The sequence below is a fragment of the Miniopterus natalensis genome, chromosome X (genome assembly GCF_054644295.1).
Source record: "Miniopterus natalensis isolate mMinNat1 chromosome X, mMinNat1.hap1, whole genome shotgun sequence".
In the NCBI taxonomy this organism is placed as follows: Eukaryota; Metazoa; Chordata; class Mammalia; order Chiroptera; family Miniopteridae; genus Miniopterus; species Miniopterus natalensis.
In genome coordinates, this window is record NC_142103.1 from 71,390,887 (window position 1) to 71,407,556 (window position 16,670).

At 39.5% G+C, this 16,670-nt stretch overlaps 1 protein-coding gene across 1 annotated transcript in view; it reads left to right on the forward strand.

Moving 5' to 3' along the window:
* WNK3 (WNK lysine deficient protein kinase 3) overlaps positions 1 to 16,670 on the forward strand; it is a 139,065-nt gene that overhangs the window by 114,865 nt on the left and 7,530 nt on the right. The window contains exons 18-22 of the mRNA XM_016215182.2: positions 878 to 968; positions 1,507 to 1,637; positions 3,131 to 3,753; positions 7,888 to 8,102; positions 14,049 to 14,251. Of these exons, the coding sequence (XP_016070668.2) occupies positions 878 to 968; positions 1,507 to 1,637; positions 3,131 to 3,753; positions 7,888 to 8,102; positions 14,049 to 14,251 (1,263 nt within the window). The remainder of the gene's footprint in view (positions 1 to 877; positions 969 to 1,506; positions 1,638 to 3,130; positions 3,754 to 7,887; positions 8,103 to 14,048; positions 14,252 to 16,670) is intronic.

Consider the following 16,670-nt stretch of genomic DNA (forward strand, 5'->3'; position numbering starts at 1 on the left):
ACTTCTCTTCCCGGCCCTGGAGCCCTGGGCTGGGGGCCTGATGTGGGGAGGGGACCCCCCACTCCTCCAGGAAACCTCTGCCGCTGAGATGCCCTTCCCAGGTTTCAACCGAGGCACTGGGTGTGGGCCCTCGGGGAGTCTCCGGGATTCTGCATCGATCCACCCGCGTCTCCGCCCCTCCTGCCGGTCTCGGTGCTTCTTCAGCTCCCTGGTTGTAGGGCTTCTGTTCAGCCAGTTTTCAGGAGGCTCTGAGTGATGGTGGTTCTGTATTTTAGTTGTAATATTGATGTGCTTGTGGGAGGCTGCGGGTACAGCTGTTACCTACGCCGCCATCTTCTTTCTCCCCTCAGTAACCTTTTTAAGTAAATTGGTGCATATGAAGGAAATAATTTTAATTTTCAGTTTTTAAAGTTACTATAAGGAAAATATTCTAGGGTAGAGGATTAATATTCTGTCCATTTATCTGAAGTCTAAGTATATTTTTATTTATTGATTTTAGAGAGAGAGAGGAAGGGGGTAGAGAGACAAACATCGATTTGCTGTTCCACTTATTTCTGCATTCATTGGTTGATTCTTGAATGTGCCCTGACCTTGGACTGAACCTGCCACCTTGGCATATGGGGACAACACTTTAACCAACTGAGCTACCCAGCCAGGGCCTGCCGCTTAAATAATATTTTTATAGAAAGGGGAAGGCTTCATTCCTATAAGTTGAATACTTCCGGTTCAGTCAGAAATTGTACTATCAATGCAAGTATACATAGCATTCTATTTTTGAATACCGATTAGTCCATACAAGAAACTGCAATGGTATAAACAACTGCTACACCTTACCTAAATTACTACCATTTGATTTTTCTCTTTTTGTCTCCATTAGGAGATGTCCCTAGATGCTTCACTTCCAGGGGACCCAGAGGCCTATCCTGCTGCTGTGTCAAGCGGTGGAGCCACTCGTCTGCAGACAGGAGGTGGATATTTTGGCCTAAGCTTTACTTGTCCTAGTCTCAAAAATCCTATTAGCAAGAAATCCTGGACTCGCAAATTAAAAAGCTGGGCATACAGGCTACGGCAGTCAACCAGCTTTTTCAAGAGATCAAAAGTCCGTCAAGGTAGTGTGCTTACAGTCAGGGACATAGACTAGGTAACATCATTTTTCATTTACTTCTGTTTTGTTTTGTTTTTTTGTTCATACACAAATGTTGCCACTTTTTCCACATAGCACATGTATGTGACACTCCCATTAATGTCATTGCCATTTTATTTTTCCTTTTGTAAATAATTTGATTTTATAGTTATTCATTTCACATAGATACTAAGTCTCGGGATAAATCTTGCAATGTCTGATTTAGAGTTAGGGACTTCTACAGTGTTACTTATTACATTAACACTTTTTAATTGTCTAGCCGGAGTTAAGCTTTTTCTGCTTTTCTTCTTTTTTGGTAATGTAAACAAATTTAGTCTTAAACAATTTTATCTGTTTTGTTTACAATTTGGCAAAACTTGCAGTGGAAACAGAAGATGTGAGATCAGCAGTTGCTCCTGATCCCATTCCTCTGGCAGGAGAGGCCACGGCTGATACTAAGACTTTGAGTAGATGTAAATCAATGAGTGGATCATTTCAGCGCGGTCGGTTTCAGGTTTGTGTTTTTGGTTAAATCCTTATCTAAAAGGGCATTATAACAGGTAACAGCATTGAAGACATGGGTCTATAGATGATACTCATTTTCTTTTTATTTTTCTTAATATGTTTATATTGATTCCAGAGAGAGGGAGGGAGGGAGGGAGAGAGTCATTGATCGGCTGCCTCCTGCATGCCCCATACTGGGGATTGAGCCTGCAAACTGGTCACGTGCCCTGACCTGGGAATCCAACCATGACCTCCTGGATCATGGCCGATGCTCAACTACTGAGCCATGCCGGCTGGACAATAGTACATTTTAAATATAGATCATTGTCATATTTAATTTGCATCCTCTCACCTTTTGAAGCCATCCAGTAAAGGTGTCTAAAGAAACGGGAATTTTATATAGGGGGATAAGTGGTTATGGAAAATAAATAAATAAATAAATAAATAAATAAATAAATAAATAAATAAATAAGAGAATCCTTTAAAAAAAAGAAATGGGGCCTGGCTGGGTGTGGTTCAGCGATTGAGCATCAGCCTAGGATCCAGGAGGTCAATGTTCAATTCCTGGTCAGGGCACGTGCCCAGGTTGCAGGCTCCATCCCCTGTTGGGGGCATGCAGGAGGCAGCCGAACTCTCTCATCATTGATGTTTCAACTCTCTCTCTTTCTCTCCCTTCTTCTCTCTCTGGAATCAATAAAGATAAAATAAATAAATAAATTTTTAAAAAAAAGAAATGGGGATTTTAGTAGCTGGAAGAGAGCACAGAAAGGGAACATTATTTTGTGGTGGGAGGTTGTGTCATCTTTTTTTATAAATCCCATTTCATGCCTTTTAGAATCCAGGCATCTTTAATTATGGAAATTTTTAAATTGTGGAATTTTATTTGAGTAATCGAAGCCAACTCTCTTTACCCAAGGGGACCTATTTAAAGACTTTGAAGTCCTGGCTGGGTAGTTCAGTTGGTTAGAGTGTTGTCCCCATACACCAAGGTTGTGGGTTCAATCCCCAGTCAGGGTACATACAAGAATCAACCAATGAATGCATAAATAAGTGGAACAGCAAATCAATGCTGTTCTCTCTCTTGCTCACTCTCTCTATCTCTGTCTCCCTTCCTTTGTCTCTGTAAAATCAACAAATTTTAAAAATTTTTAAAAAGTTTGAATATGGGGAGTATAGATGGAATTTTAAAGCTTTGGTATTTTTGCCTTTGGTGGTCTTGCTCAGTGGTTAGAGCATCAGCCCCCAGACTGAAGGGTCCCGGGTTTAATTCTGGCCAACGGCATGTACCTCCGTTGCAAGCTCTATCCCTGGCCCTGGTTGGGATCCCCCTTCCACTCTCTGAAAAAGCAATGGAAAAAATATCCTTGGGTGAAGATTAAAAAAGGCTTTGGTATTATCGATATGTGTACATCACAAGCAGAACATCTACTTGTCCTTGAATTTCTTTGTGGATTTATTCTTTAGTTAGGCAGAGCCAGCCACTTTTGCCTTTTTGTATCTCAGGTGATTACAGTTCCTCAGCAGCAGTCAGTGAAAGTGACATCTATTGGAATAGAACACAGGCCAGCCTTCAATGAAATGACAAGCCATTCTAGTGAAGAAGCTCAAGCCTTTACTGAAACAGCAAAGGCTCAGTTGGTAGAAATGGAACCTGCTGTGCACAATCCACAAACTTTACTTTCTCCTGAAAACTTACAAGCTCTTCATGAAACCTTTAAGGAAGATGAAACAATTCCTAAGCAAGGTGACAACTACTCATCTTTCAGCACAGCTTGTGACACTGATGTATCTTCTATAACCCCAGAAAAGGAATTGGAAGAAAACTCAGCCACAGGAAGTAGCATGCAGTCTGGATCTGAACTGTTGCTTAAAGAGAGCGAGAGAATTACTGTTGGGAAACAGCCTAGCTCTGATAGTGAATTTTCAGCCATTGTTGCTGGCAGAGGGAACTCAGTGGCAAAGACTCATCCAGAGAGTGATCAGTGCTTACCACTCCGTGAAGAAAAAACCTGTGCTCAAACACAGAGCTCACTCTTCTATTCAGCATCTTCCCCAATGAGCAGTGATGATGAATCAGAAATAGAGGATGAGGACTTAAAGGTGGAACTTCAGAGATTACGAGAAAAGTAAGAACTGTTTCTCTTTCGTCACCTATCTAGTTGCCCTGGGCTTTATAGAACTGTTAGGTTGTTAGCTAATTTAGGACTGGTGACATTTTAATGATTGAAAGCTTTTTTATGATTGAAACTACAAAGATAGCATAAGATCTAAGAGGTTATGTACTCAGTTCCACAAGACTACCCCCTCCCCAGATGCCAATCACAAGTCTAGGTAGTATTACCTATCCTTCTCATTAGCCTGTTATAATTGGAGGTTCTCATGAACCATTCCTCAGTTCAATTAATTTGCTAGAGTGGCTTATACAACTCAGGAAAACAGTTTCCTTAGTAGATTATACATTTATTATGAGAGGATACAACTCAAGAACAGCCAGATGGCAAGGTATAGGGGACGGAACATGGAACTTCCCTGCCCTCTGGTGAGGGTCACTCTCCCAGCACATCCATGTGTTCACCAACCTGGAAGCTTTCTGAACCTCACAATACAGGAAGTTTTATGTGATCTTCATCTTTTTTTTTTTTTTTGCTTTTTAAAAGATAATTTTATTTATTTTTAATTTATCTTTATTGTTGAGATTATTACAGGTGTCCCATTTTTTCCTCCAAATGTCCCCCTCCACTTCGTTCCGACCCCCTCCCCAGGCCTTCATCATGTTATTGACTGTGTCCATGGGTTATGCATATTACTTCTTTGGTTAATCTCTTCCCACCCTCCACCCCCCTTCCCTCTTTCCTCTGAAATATGATCGTCTGTTGCATGCGTCAGTGTCTCTGGATCTGTTTAGTTCGTCAGATTCTTTTTTTCATTAGCTTCTTCTTAAAGAAGACCCTTCAACATTTCCTGTAGTTTTGGTCTGGTGGTGATGAACTCCTTTAGTTTTTTCTTATCTGTGAAGCTCTTTATCTGACCTTCAATTCTAAATGATAGCTTTGTTGGGTAGAGCAATCTTGGTTGTAGTTCCATGTTTCTCATCACTTTGAATATTTCTTTCCACTCCCTTCTTCCCTGCAAGGTTTCTGTTGAGAAATCAGTTGACAGTCGTATGGGTGCTCCCTTGTAGGTAACCAACTGCTTTTCTCTTGCTGCTTTTAAGATTCTCTTTTTGTCTTTAACCTTTGGCACTTTAATTATGATGTGTCTTGCTATAGGCCTCTTTGGGTCCCTCTTGTTTGGGATCCTCTGTGCTTCCTGGACTTGTAAGTCTGTTTCTTTCCCCAGGTAGGGGAAGTTTTCTGTAATTATTTTTTCAAATAGGTTTTCCATTTCTTGCTCTTTTTTCCCCCTTCTGGCACGCCAGTAATACGAATGTTGGGCCTCTCCTCTTGAAGTTGTCCCAGAGGCTCCTTATACTATTTTCATATTTCTGGATTCTTTTTTCTTTTTGCTCTTCTGGTTGGGTGTTTTTTGTTTCCTCATGTTCCAAATTGCTGATTTGATTCTCAGCGTCCTCTATTCTATGTTGATTCCCTGTAAATTATTCTTCATTTCAGTTCGTGTAGCCTTCATTTCAAATTGGTACTTTATTATGTTATCGATTTTCTCAGTTATTTCCCTAATAGTCTGCTTAAACATCCTTATAAACAAAATCCTGAACTCTATATCTGTTAGCTTGCTTGGATCTGTTTCATTTAGTTCCTCTTCTAGAGATTTCTTCTGTTCTTTCCTTTGTGACATGTTTCTTTGCCTCCACATTTTGGCTGCTTCCAGGTGTTTGTTTCTATGTATTAGGTAGAGCTGCTATGTCTCCTGGAATTTGTAGAGTGCCTTTGTGTAGTAGGTGTCCTGTAGGGTCCAGTGGCTCAGCCTCCCCAGTCACCTGAGCTGGGCCTTCTAGGTGCTCCCCTGTGTGGGCTGTGTGCACTGTCCTGTTGTAGTTGAGCCTTGGTTGCTGTTGGTGTCACTGGGTGGAATTGACCCCCGATCAATCAGCTGTGAGGACCAGCTGCAGCTACAGCCAAGGAGCTGTTGTGCTGGAGAAACCCCTATGGAGCAGGATTTACTTCAGTGGGGCTTTGGTGTTCACCAAGTGCGCTCCTTGAGTGTGTTACTCGTGGATGTGGTAGGGTTGTCTCTGGGGCCTCCTGTGAGGTACAAAGTCAGCCTCTGCAAGTGCCTTGCCCAAGGCCACCCAGCATGAGCTACACAGCAAACCATAGTTGTCTGCTACTTGTGCTGGGCCTGGAAGTGTCCAGGAGAAGCGAAGCCATGAACCAGTGCAGGCTGCCTCTAGTGCCAGTCTTGGGGCCGCTTATCAAGCTATATGGGGCACGCTGCTGCTTGTTTGATTTTAGGGAAGTCCTAAGCATGAGGCTCGAGCCACCACTTGCACAGAAAAGCCACTGGAAATGGCCTGGATGAGCTGCAGGTGGGGAGGGGCAGCGCCTCCGGGAATCACCTGGGAGGGGCCAAAGGTGTGAGCCAAGTGCTGGTGATTCAAATATGGCCCCTGCCTGCTGACTGTGTGGGGGGAGGGCTCACCAAAGGAGCAATGGCCTCTGCCAGCTCTTCTGTCTGTGAGAAAGCTGCCCCTCCACCTCTCGCCCCAATTTCAGGCAGGTTAGTTCCTCCCCAAGTGTCCCAGGTTTCTTTCAAGCTGCTGCTCGGCGCTGGGGCTCAGAGGGAGCGTCTGAGTGATTCCGTGTGCGGACCCTTTAGGAGGAGCTGCTGGCGCTCCCGCAGCCTCCCCAACCCTCAGCTACAGTCCCGCTGGGTTTCACAGCCCGAATTTGTGGGGACTTCTCTTCCCGGCCCTGGAGCCCTGGGCTGGGGGCCTGATGTGGGGCTGGGACACCTCGCTCCTCTCTGAAACCTCTGCCTAGACTCCACCCTGAGGTAATGCATCACCTCTTGTAATGAATAACCAGATACTTCTTTCACCTTTATCACTCTGGTGCTGTTTCAGGAATTGGAGCTATCTGAGGACAAAAGACCAAATAATATAATAAAAGATTCTCCCATTGCTCTTATCACTTAGGAAATTACAAGGGTTTTAGGGACAGTGTGCCAGGAACAGGTACAAAGATCATATAGATATTTTTAAGTTATAAATCATAATATCACAACAGTAAAAAAGCACAAAAAACAATCTACTATTTCTCATGCTCTAATCTAATTTCTCATAGGCAACCACTATGAACTGTTTGGTATATATATTGCCTGTCATTTTTTTATGCATTTACAAATATATAGTCTTTCCTTTTGACAAAAGTGTTATAATATACATGTTATTCTAGTTTTTTGATTTAGCATTGTCACCTATATATATTCACGTTTGCACAAATAATCTTTATTCCATACACTGAAATAGCATGTAGCCATTTAAAGTTTATTTAATCTCTCCTTAATAATCATTTCAGTTTTACCCCATGTTTTGCTTGAAGTGAATATCCTTATTTTTTACATATTTATGCAAGTATTTTTGTGGAATCAATACCTAAAAGTATAATTGCTGGGTTAAAAGATGTGTACATTTTAAATTCATAGGTATTGCTAAAATTGTTATCAAATGTAGCTATACCATTTTGCACACAAAATAAAAATATATGAAAGTACCTGTTTTCCCACTTAATGTTTTGCTGGATATTATTGATCCTTTTAGTTTTATCCATTCAGATGAATTAATTTTTTTTAAATTGTGTTCTCCTAACAGTGAGGTTGTGCATCATCTCATTTATTGGTGATTTATATTTCCTCTTCTTTGGAGTCATCTTTTCATATTCTTTGCCCTCCTTTTGGTAAAGTGGTTTCTTTTTTCTTTCTGATTTTTTAGGAACTATTTATATATTCTAAATATTATATAATGCAAAAACTTTCTTTTTGTTTATACCTGCAGCGTATAACAAAGAAAAGGTTAATATCATCAGTGCTATGTGACTTTAAATTTTGTTTTACTGTCTTTCACTGTATTGAAGTTTTAGAAATTTGTTCCTGTCAATTTGTTGACCTTTCTTCTTTATGTCTGATTAATGTAGTGGTATCTTAAGAAGGCATTTATCATTTTAAAATTGTGAAAAAATTCTGTATATCCACATTCTTAATCTAAATTCCTTGTTAAATTTTACTTGTACTGGTGTAGAGGTTTTGGCTTATCTGTATGGTATCAGTACCATTAAAATACTTTTTGCATCATTTTTATGTAGACATATTCAGGAGGTGGTAAGTCTTCAAACCCAGCAGAATAAGGAGCTGCAGGAGCTCTATGATCGCCTCCGGGCCATTAAAGATAACAAAATCCAGTCATCAGAGGTTGCTCTGCCATCTGCATCACCACCACGTAGACCAAGATCTTTCAAAAGCAAACTTCGAAGCCGCCCCCAGTCCTTGACACATGTGGACAGTGATGCAACTGTTACAGGTAAATCAATCTTAAAAGTGATTTTTAAAAATTGGTCAAAGATCAGCAATATTAGAAAATTAATGATAATGGGTTTTGTTTGTTTAGTTTGTTCTATTTACTTTTTGGGGGTGGGGAGTTATAGAAGTTTTATTTTTGCTTCAAAGAGCTTTCCCAAAGAGTGATGATTCATTTCAATTATACGTCATCATAACGAACACTGTTCTGATGGCTTTCATAATAGTGTGAATTCAAGGTCATATGTGTAATATGTATTTTCCTGAAATCCAATATATTCATTTGGATTCATTTGGGTTATCACCTGTGATTGGGTGCCTTCTGCATGCCCCCTGCTGGGGATCGAGCCCAAAATCTGGGCATGTGCCCTGACCAGGAATCGAACTTCAATCTCCTGGATCCTAGGTCAATGCTTAACTGCTGAGCCATGCCCAGCTGGGCTACGCCATCTATTTCTATTCAGCCATAGCCAGAGGCATGGGATCTCATGGTTAAAACATGCCTTTTGAGACTCAGAAACGTGGCTTTTTAAAACTCAGAACATTGTCTCTGAGATTCTTAAAGTTATTTTGTGTTATGAAGCTTGTTACTTTTTATTGCTGAGTAATATTCCATAGTATGGATTTACCACAGTATCCATTCACCTGTTGAAGGACATTAGGATTGTTTCTAGTGTTGAGTTTTACAAATAATGCTGCTGTAAATATTCATGGACAATTTTTTTGAGTGACCATAGGTATTCAGTTCATGTGGATGAAATTCTCAAAAGTTAGGTTACTGAGTCATATGGCATGTACATTTAGATTTTTAAAGAAACTGTGAATCTGTTTTCCCAAGCAGCTATATCATTTTCCATTCCCATCAGCAATATATGAAACTTACAGTTTCTCTGGATGTTCTTCAGCACTTGGTATTATTGGAATTCTTTATTTTAGCCAATTTACTGGTGTGTGGTGGTATAATATGGTGGGTTTAATTTTCATTTCCCTAGTGCTGTTGAACATTTTTTTCTTGTGCTTATTGGCAATTCATATATCCTCTTTGGTGAAGTGCTTATTCATGTCTTTTGCCATTTTTTGAAAAAGAATCTCTCACACATTGAGTTCTTTATTTATTTGTTGACCGATTTGAGGGAGAAAGAGAGAGAGGGAGAGAGAGAGAGAGAGAAACATCGATTTGTTGTTCCACTTATTTATACATTCATTGGTTGATTCTTGTATGTGCCCTGACCAGGGATTGAACCTGTAACCTTGGAGTATAGGGATGATGCTCTAACCAACTGTGCTACCTGGCCAGAGCTCTTTTGCCATTTATTATATCCTGTTTTGTTTGGTTTTTTTAATTGATTTCAGAGAGAGGAAGGGAGAGGGAGAGAGAAATAGAAACATCAGTGGTGAGAGAGTCATTGATCGGCTGCCTCCTGCACAACTCCTACCAGAGATCAAGCCTGCAACCTGGGCATGTGCCCTGATTGGGACTCAAACTGTGACCTCCTGGTTCATAGGTTGATGCTCAACCACTGAGCAACACCAGCTGGGCATGTATCCTGTTTTTTAGAAGGATTTATAGAGGACTAGTGTTAATTCTTCCTTAAATGTTTGATCGAATTAAACAGTAAAGCCATCTGGGTCTGGTGTTATATGTTGGAAGTTTAAAAAAATTAATTCAGTCTCTTTGTTCGTTATAGGCTTGTTAAGATGTTCTCTTTTTGTTTGTAATTTTATAGTAATCTGACCCTTTCATCTAAATGACCTAATTTGTTGACATACAGTTGTTCATAATATTCTTTTATAATCCTTTTTACTTGCGTAAGATTTGTAATGATTTTTCCCCTCTTTCATTTTTGATTTTAGTAATTTGAGTCTTCTGTCTTTTTTTCTTGGTCATTATAGTTAAAGGTTTGTCAATTTTGTTGATCTTTTAAAAAAATCAACTTTGGTTTCACTGATTCTCTATTGCTTTTCTCTTCTCTATTTTATTTATTTTTCACTCCAGTCTGTTTCCTTCCTCCTACTTGCTTTGAGTTTAGCTTACTCTTTTTCTAATTTCTCATTCTAAAGACCCATACCTAGACACACTGACTTTCATCAGTTTAATTATGATATGTGCAATGTTGATGTAAGAAATGTTCAAACGCCTGGCCGGCATGGCTCGGCAGTTGAGCATCGACCTAGGATCCAGGAGATGGCGGTTTGATTCCCAGTCAGGGTACATGCCCGTGCAGCAGGCTCGATTCCCAGTCGGGGCGCGTGCAGGAGGCAGCCGATCAATGACTCATCATTGATGTTTCTATCTCTCTCTCTCCCTCTCCCTCCCTCTCTCTGAAATCAATAAAGACTTTTTTTTAAAGAAATGTCCAAACATGTAAAGAATTTTTATATTAGAGTTTACATGATCCCAAACTAATGACAGTTTCTGGAAAGCAAGATCTAAAATGCTCCAGAGAATAACAGTTTTGTAGTTTCCTTTATGCATTTGAAATTAAGGAGGGAACATAAGGAAGATTACATGAAGGTGGGAGAAAGCAAGGCAGGTATTGGATTATAGGCTAGTTAAGATTATGTGCTCTGTTGGGGGGTGGTTATGCCTTGATTGGCATTACTCCTGACATTTCAAAGCTGTGCTAACCTAGATGTACAAGAACAGTGGATAGGGCTTGCTTAAAAACCTTTCACTTATAGGCCTGGTGTGTGACTATCCACATGACCTGCCCAGAACACATTTTCAAAAGCACTGCCGCCCTAGCCGGTTTGTCTCAGTGGTTAGAGTGTTGGCCCTCAGACTGAAGCGTCTCGGGTTCGATTCTGGTCGAGGGCTTGGTTGCAGGCTCAATCCCCGGTTGGGGCGACCAATTGATGTGTCTCTCTCCCATTGATGTTTCTCCCTCTCCCTCCCTTCCACTCTCTTTGAAAAGCAATGGAAAAAATATCCTCGGATGACAATTAAAAAAAACAAAGAAGCAGCAGCATTGTCTTAGCATATATACAGAGATCCACATCCATCCTTCCCTGCCCACAATTATACTTCTTCTGTGAGAAACATGAACTGATGTGTGGTATTCCAATGTAATGGTATCCACAATGTAGGTGTGTAGTTACCTTATAACATGAGCGCTGTGCTGAAAAGAAAGCATAGCAGGCACAAAGACTGCTATCTTTAGAAAGATCTTGTCCAAGGTTTCCCCTTGGCTGGTGTGTATGAACTTGGTTTCACTCTCCTCCCTAACTGATAAATGTAGTTCACTTTGCCTAGATTGTTGATATAAATAATGTGATTTATGCTGAACACCTTTCCTTCACTGAGTCTGGAATTTTGGTACATGCTAGGTAGAAGGTGACTACATGACTAGTCCTCAGTAAAAACCTTGGCCACTGAGTCTCTAATGGGCTTCTCTGGCCAGAAAAACTGCATTTTTTTGTTGCTATGAGAAAGGAGCATGCTCAAGTGTGTCCCTTCACAATAGGAAGAGAGCATAAAGAAGTCTATATTTCTCTATATTCCTGTGTCTGTTTCCCTTGCCAATCCTATCATACATCCTTTTTCTGTAATAAACTTAGCCACGAATACAACTATATGCTAAGACCTGTGAGATCTTCTATTGAATTCATGAATCTGTGTGGTCTTCGAGATCCTGAAACATAATCACATTACATAAACTCAATCCTCTAAACAACTCTAAAGTAGGTAGAAATTAGTGCCTGTCACTTATAAACAAGAAGACTAAAGTTACTGATGTTAAGCAACTTCCCTAGGAACTTGGTTCATAAGAGAAGGAATCCAAATCTGCCTGACTCCAGAGCCTTAGCTCTTTACTATTATACTGCATTGCCTCCCAATACCACAAATTGTATTTGCAGTGGATTGAGAATAGGCAATGGAAGATCATCCAGAATGACAGTCAACTGCTTCATACAGGAGGTAGGATTTGAGTTGGTCTTGAAGGATAAAGGGACATTAAAATTTATTAAGTGCAGTGGGAAGAGTGTTGTTAATAAAAATATATGATATAAAGGCATGATATGGTAAAATATAAGAGTTATTTGGGAGAAAGGAATATAACAGCTGAGTGAAATGGAGGGTTTACATTAGAAGGTTTTTCTTCCATACTTAAAAAAAAGTTGGGCCCTAGCTGGTTTGGTTCAGTGGTTAGAGCATTGGCCTTTGGACTGAAGGGTCCAGGTTTGATTCCATCCAAGGGCACTTACCTCAGTTGCAGACTCGATCCCTGGCCCAAGTTTGGGGCCTGTGCAGGAGGCAACCAATCCATGTGTGTCTCTGACATCAATGTTTCTCTCTCTGCCTCCCCCCCTCTGAAAAGCAATGGAGCCCAGCCGGGCGTGGCTCAGCGGTTGAGCATCGACCTAGGATCCAGGCGATCAGGGTTCGATTTCTGGTCAGGGCACATGCCCGGGTTGCGGGCTGCAGCCGATCAATGGTTCTCTCATCGTTGATGTTTCTATCTCTCTCTCTCCCTCTCCCTTCCTCTTTCTGAAATCAATAAAGATATGTTAAAAAAAAGGAAAAAAAGAAAAGCAGTGGAAAAAATATCCTCAGGTGAGAATTTAAAAAACAAAAGTTGGCAACTGCCACAGGTGGTTTGTGCTACAGTTTTGTATAAGATTATGTATCTGATCTAACACATAATTATATATTTAACCCTAATAAATGAATTAATATGTTTGTTTAAGGTTAACAAATAAGATATCTGTTGTGCAAGGACAACCATGACTACCAAGGACTTTTCCTCCTAAACAAGTTAAAAGGTTATCATTGTTAATATTAAGAAACTATTAAAAACTTTTATTTTTGAGCAGAGGAGTGAAATACTGAAAACAGAATTTAACTTAAATTAATCTGGTGGCAATGTAAAGAATGTATTGGCTAGAGCCAGGGAGTGAGTCTATTTAGCTCATTGCAGTTCATATATGAGATGAATAAGAGCCTAGAGAGTTGTGGAAGTAAAAATAGATGAGATAATGTAGAGGATGAATTTCTATGATGTGGTGATGAACTGGATGTGTGTTTGTGGAGAGATCAGAAGGAAATGGGGTCTGGGCGGCTTGGAGAAAATGTATCTTTAAGAGAAATGACATTTAGACTTTATGAATCTTTTCTGTGAGAATGATTTAGTAAGCTTGTAGAATTGTACTAAATATTTTTTCTTTTTATTACATTTATTGAGGGTGACATTGGTTAATAAGTACTAAATAATTTAAAGACTTAGTGTGATGTTCAGATTAGTAAACTTTTCACTGATGGAGATACCTGTAATTGATTTCTTTCATTGTTTTGGACATCTTGTTTTCCAGACCTCATGAAGCTCGCAAACTATCTGCATCCTTATTTCTGCTATCTAGATACACATTCTTTTTATCATTAACAAACAGAAATATTGATCAAAAAATTAAATGAGATACTAGTTTTTTGAATCCTCTTGCAAATCAGTATGGTATAACCGAAGAGAGAGAGAGTACTTGTCTCAACTTCAGAGTTCCAGGCCTGGCTCTGCTGGTAACTAATTGCAAGAACCCAGCATGTCAGTTTACCTTTCCTAGGCCTCATTTCCCCATTATAAACAACTGGTTTTGATTAGATTTCTAAGGTTCTTTTTACTTTTAACAGTCTGTAATTGTTCTTTAACTCTTCTAAGTATCTAATAAGGAAACTGATGAACAGATTAGGGTTGATGCTAATTTTTTTAGAGACATTACTATTTATTATATTTGATTTGTACCTAAGGTGACCATACAATTTGCCATCCAAACAAGAGGAAACTTTTGAGAGTGAAAGGAGTACCTACCGTTAGTAATTACTTCAGGACAAGAGTTTTAAACCAGAACTGCCGCAGATAAATTAGAATGCCTGGTTACCCTGTCAATTGCATTGCTGTCCAAAGAAGAGTATTTATGTTTTCATCCCTTTTCATGGTTTCCCTGTTTTTCCTTATAGAGCCACTGTGTGCTGAAAGTAATACAGCATCAAGCCAGCAATCTCCAGCTAGTAAAAAAGGGATGTTCACAGATGACTTACACAAACTGGTGGATGACTGGACAAAGGAAACAGTAGGAAATTCTCTTATTAAGCCAAGTTTAAACCAACTTAAACAGAGTCAACACAAATTAGAGACAGACAACTGGAACAGAGTACATGAAGTAAGTTGTTTATACCTGATCCTCTTTATTTATAAGAATTAAAACCATAAAAATTGATTTGCCTAGCTCTGGACAGTGTGGCTCAGTTGGTTGAGTGTCATCCCATTTGATTCCCGTTCAGGGCACATGCCCTGATTTCGGGTTTGATCCCTGGTGGGGGTTCGTGCGGGAGGCAAAAAATCGATATCTCTCTCTCTCTCTCTCTCTCTCTCTCTCCCTCTCTCAAATCAATAAAAACATATATTTTTTAAAAATTGATTCGCCTAGGCCTATGGTTACAGTTACTATGAGGGAGTGATGACTTGAGAACATACAGACTTTTATCCTTGTCTAGATCCCTTATGTCTTGAAAAAAATTATCTTTTAGACCAGGGTTCAGCAAACTTTTTCTGGGAAGTTGTCCATAATTATCTTCAAGCCTTTTGGTTGCAAGTACTCAACTCTCATTGTAGTGCAAAATCAGCCTTAGACAAAACATAAATAATGGGTGTGACTTTGTTCCATCAAAGTTCCATTTGCAAAAAGAGGTGGTGGGGGCCTTAGATCGCTGACCCTATTTTAGATTATATATTTGAAAAAAAAAACAAACACCATCAAATATCATAAAAGAAAGCATCTGGAGTGAGGGTTAGTTAATTCCATCTTATAGTGAAAGAAAAGTTTGAGTTTTGAGAAAAAGCTATCTTATGTTATACATCAGCATTCTTAGAACCAATAAGTTACCTTATTCAATATGAAAAAGAATTTTAAAGCTCTCTAAGCTAGAATGCTATATAAAAGACATCTTAAATTTATGGACAAGATGCCTAGCTGACTGCATATGGCCTTGGGTGTGCATGCAATTGAAATGCAGAAAGATGTCCACAGTGCATTCGGGAGTGGGGAAAATGGAGACTTACAGAGCAGTATATATACAAGGTGGAGCAAAAGTAGGTTTATAGTTGTGGGTACACTAAACATTTTATTTTATTATTATTTATTAGCTATTGTATTATTTTCCATACGAACAACTGTAAGCCTACTTTTGCCCACCCCGTATAGTATTTGTGTATAATTGTATATATTAGATATATGTGTATATGCATTAAAATAAGAAAAGCCATTAACGGTATGCTGGGTGGTGGAATTTGGGCCTTATTTAATTTGTCCTTTTCTGTGTTTGAAGTTTTAAAGTAAGTATCATTTTTTCAAAATGAGTAAGTCTATTAAAATGTGGATCACAGCTTAGAATCTGAACCTTCATTATTGAAAGAGATATATCTGTGTGTTTATGTGCTATGTTTGTGTACATATACGTGTGTGTATATAGTCATTGCATAGAGTTTGATAAAAAAAAGTCTGAAAATACATTTAGTGTTAACAAATAAAAATTTTCAAAAGCCCAGATTTCCCAAACTAGTAAGCAGTGTGTATTTATCTTACTCCGGGTACCAATTTACACAGATAGTATCACCACTGTAAAAATTGGAAGCCTTCAGAGGCCAATGTCAAGGCATAAATGCAATTAGTGCTGCCAGTGAGACATCTCTGAGTACTGTGTGAATGGACGCTTTTGTTGGCTAGTAGGAGGGTGGTTTATTGCAGTATAATGGAGGATGTTTGGAGGAAGAGTGAGTAGAAAATGGACGAATGAAGGTGGTAAAGGTCTTTTAACAGACTTAGGTTCCGGTGTCAGCTCAGTCATTTACTAGTTGTGTGACTATAGACAAGTCATTTGTGCCTCAGTTTTCATGTCTTTTAAACAGGGATAATACCTACCTGCCTTGTAGGATTGCTGTGAGGATTAAATGATATAACACCTATAAAATACCTAGCACAAAATAGTACCCTATATATGGTAACTATTTTTACGTTCAGTTGCTTGTATCTTTGTGTGGAGAGCCCATCTCGCTCTCTAACGTTCTTGTATGTTACTGTTCTGTAGCCTTACTTAGAAAATGTTGTCACAAATATGTGCTGGGTCCTTTACTATGTGCCAAGTTTTCTGCTAGGCACTGGGTTTGATGAGCAAAAACAAGTATGTTCCCTATTCTTATGGAACTTATACTCTGGTGGGATGGTTAGATATGAACAGGCTCGTATAAATAAATATAAAATTGTGGCTGTAATAAGGACTAGAATGGAGATACAGTAAGGGACATTTGAGCTAGTAAAGGAAAGCTTCCCTGAGAAAGTGATGATTGAGCAAAGATCTTAAGGATGGGTAGGTGTTAACTGGGTGAGAGGGGAGGGAATATGATTCCAAGCAGAAAGGACAGCATATGCAAAAGTCCTGTACAGGGAAAGGGAGCTGAAGGGATTAAGAGTAGGCCAGTTTGGCTGAAGTGAAGAGAGCAGAGAGGAGTTGGTGCAGTCAATCTAAGGAGGTAGGTAGGGTCTTAAAAGTGGTGATGACAAGGAACTTTGTCTTTATTTTAAG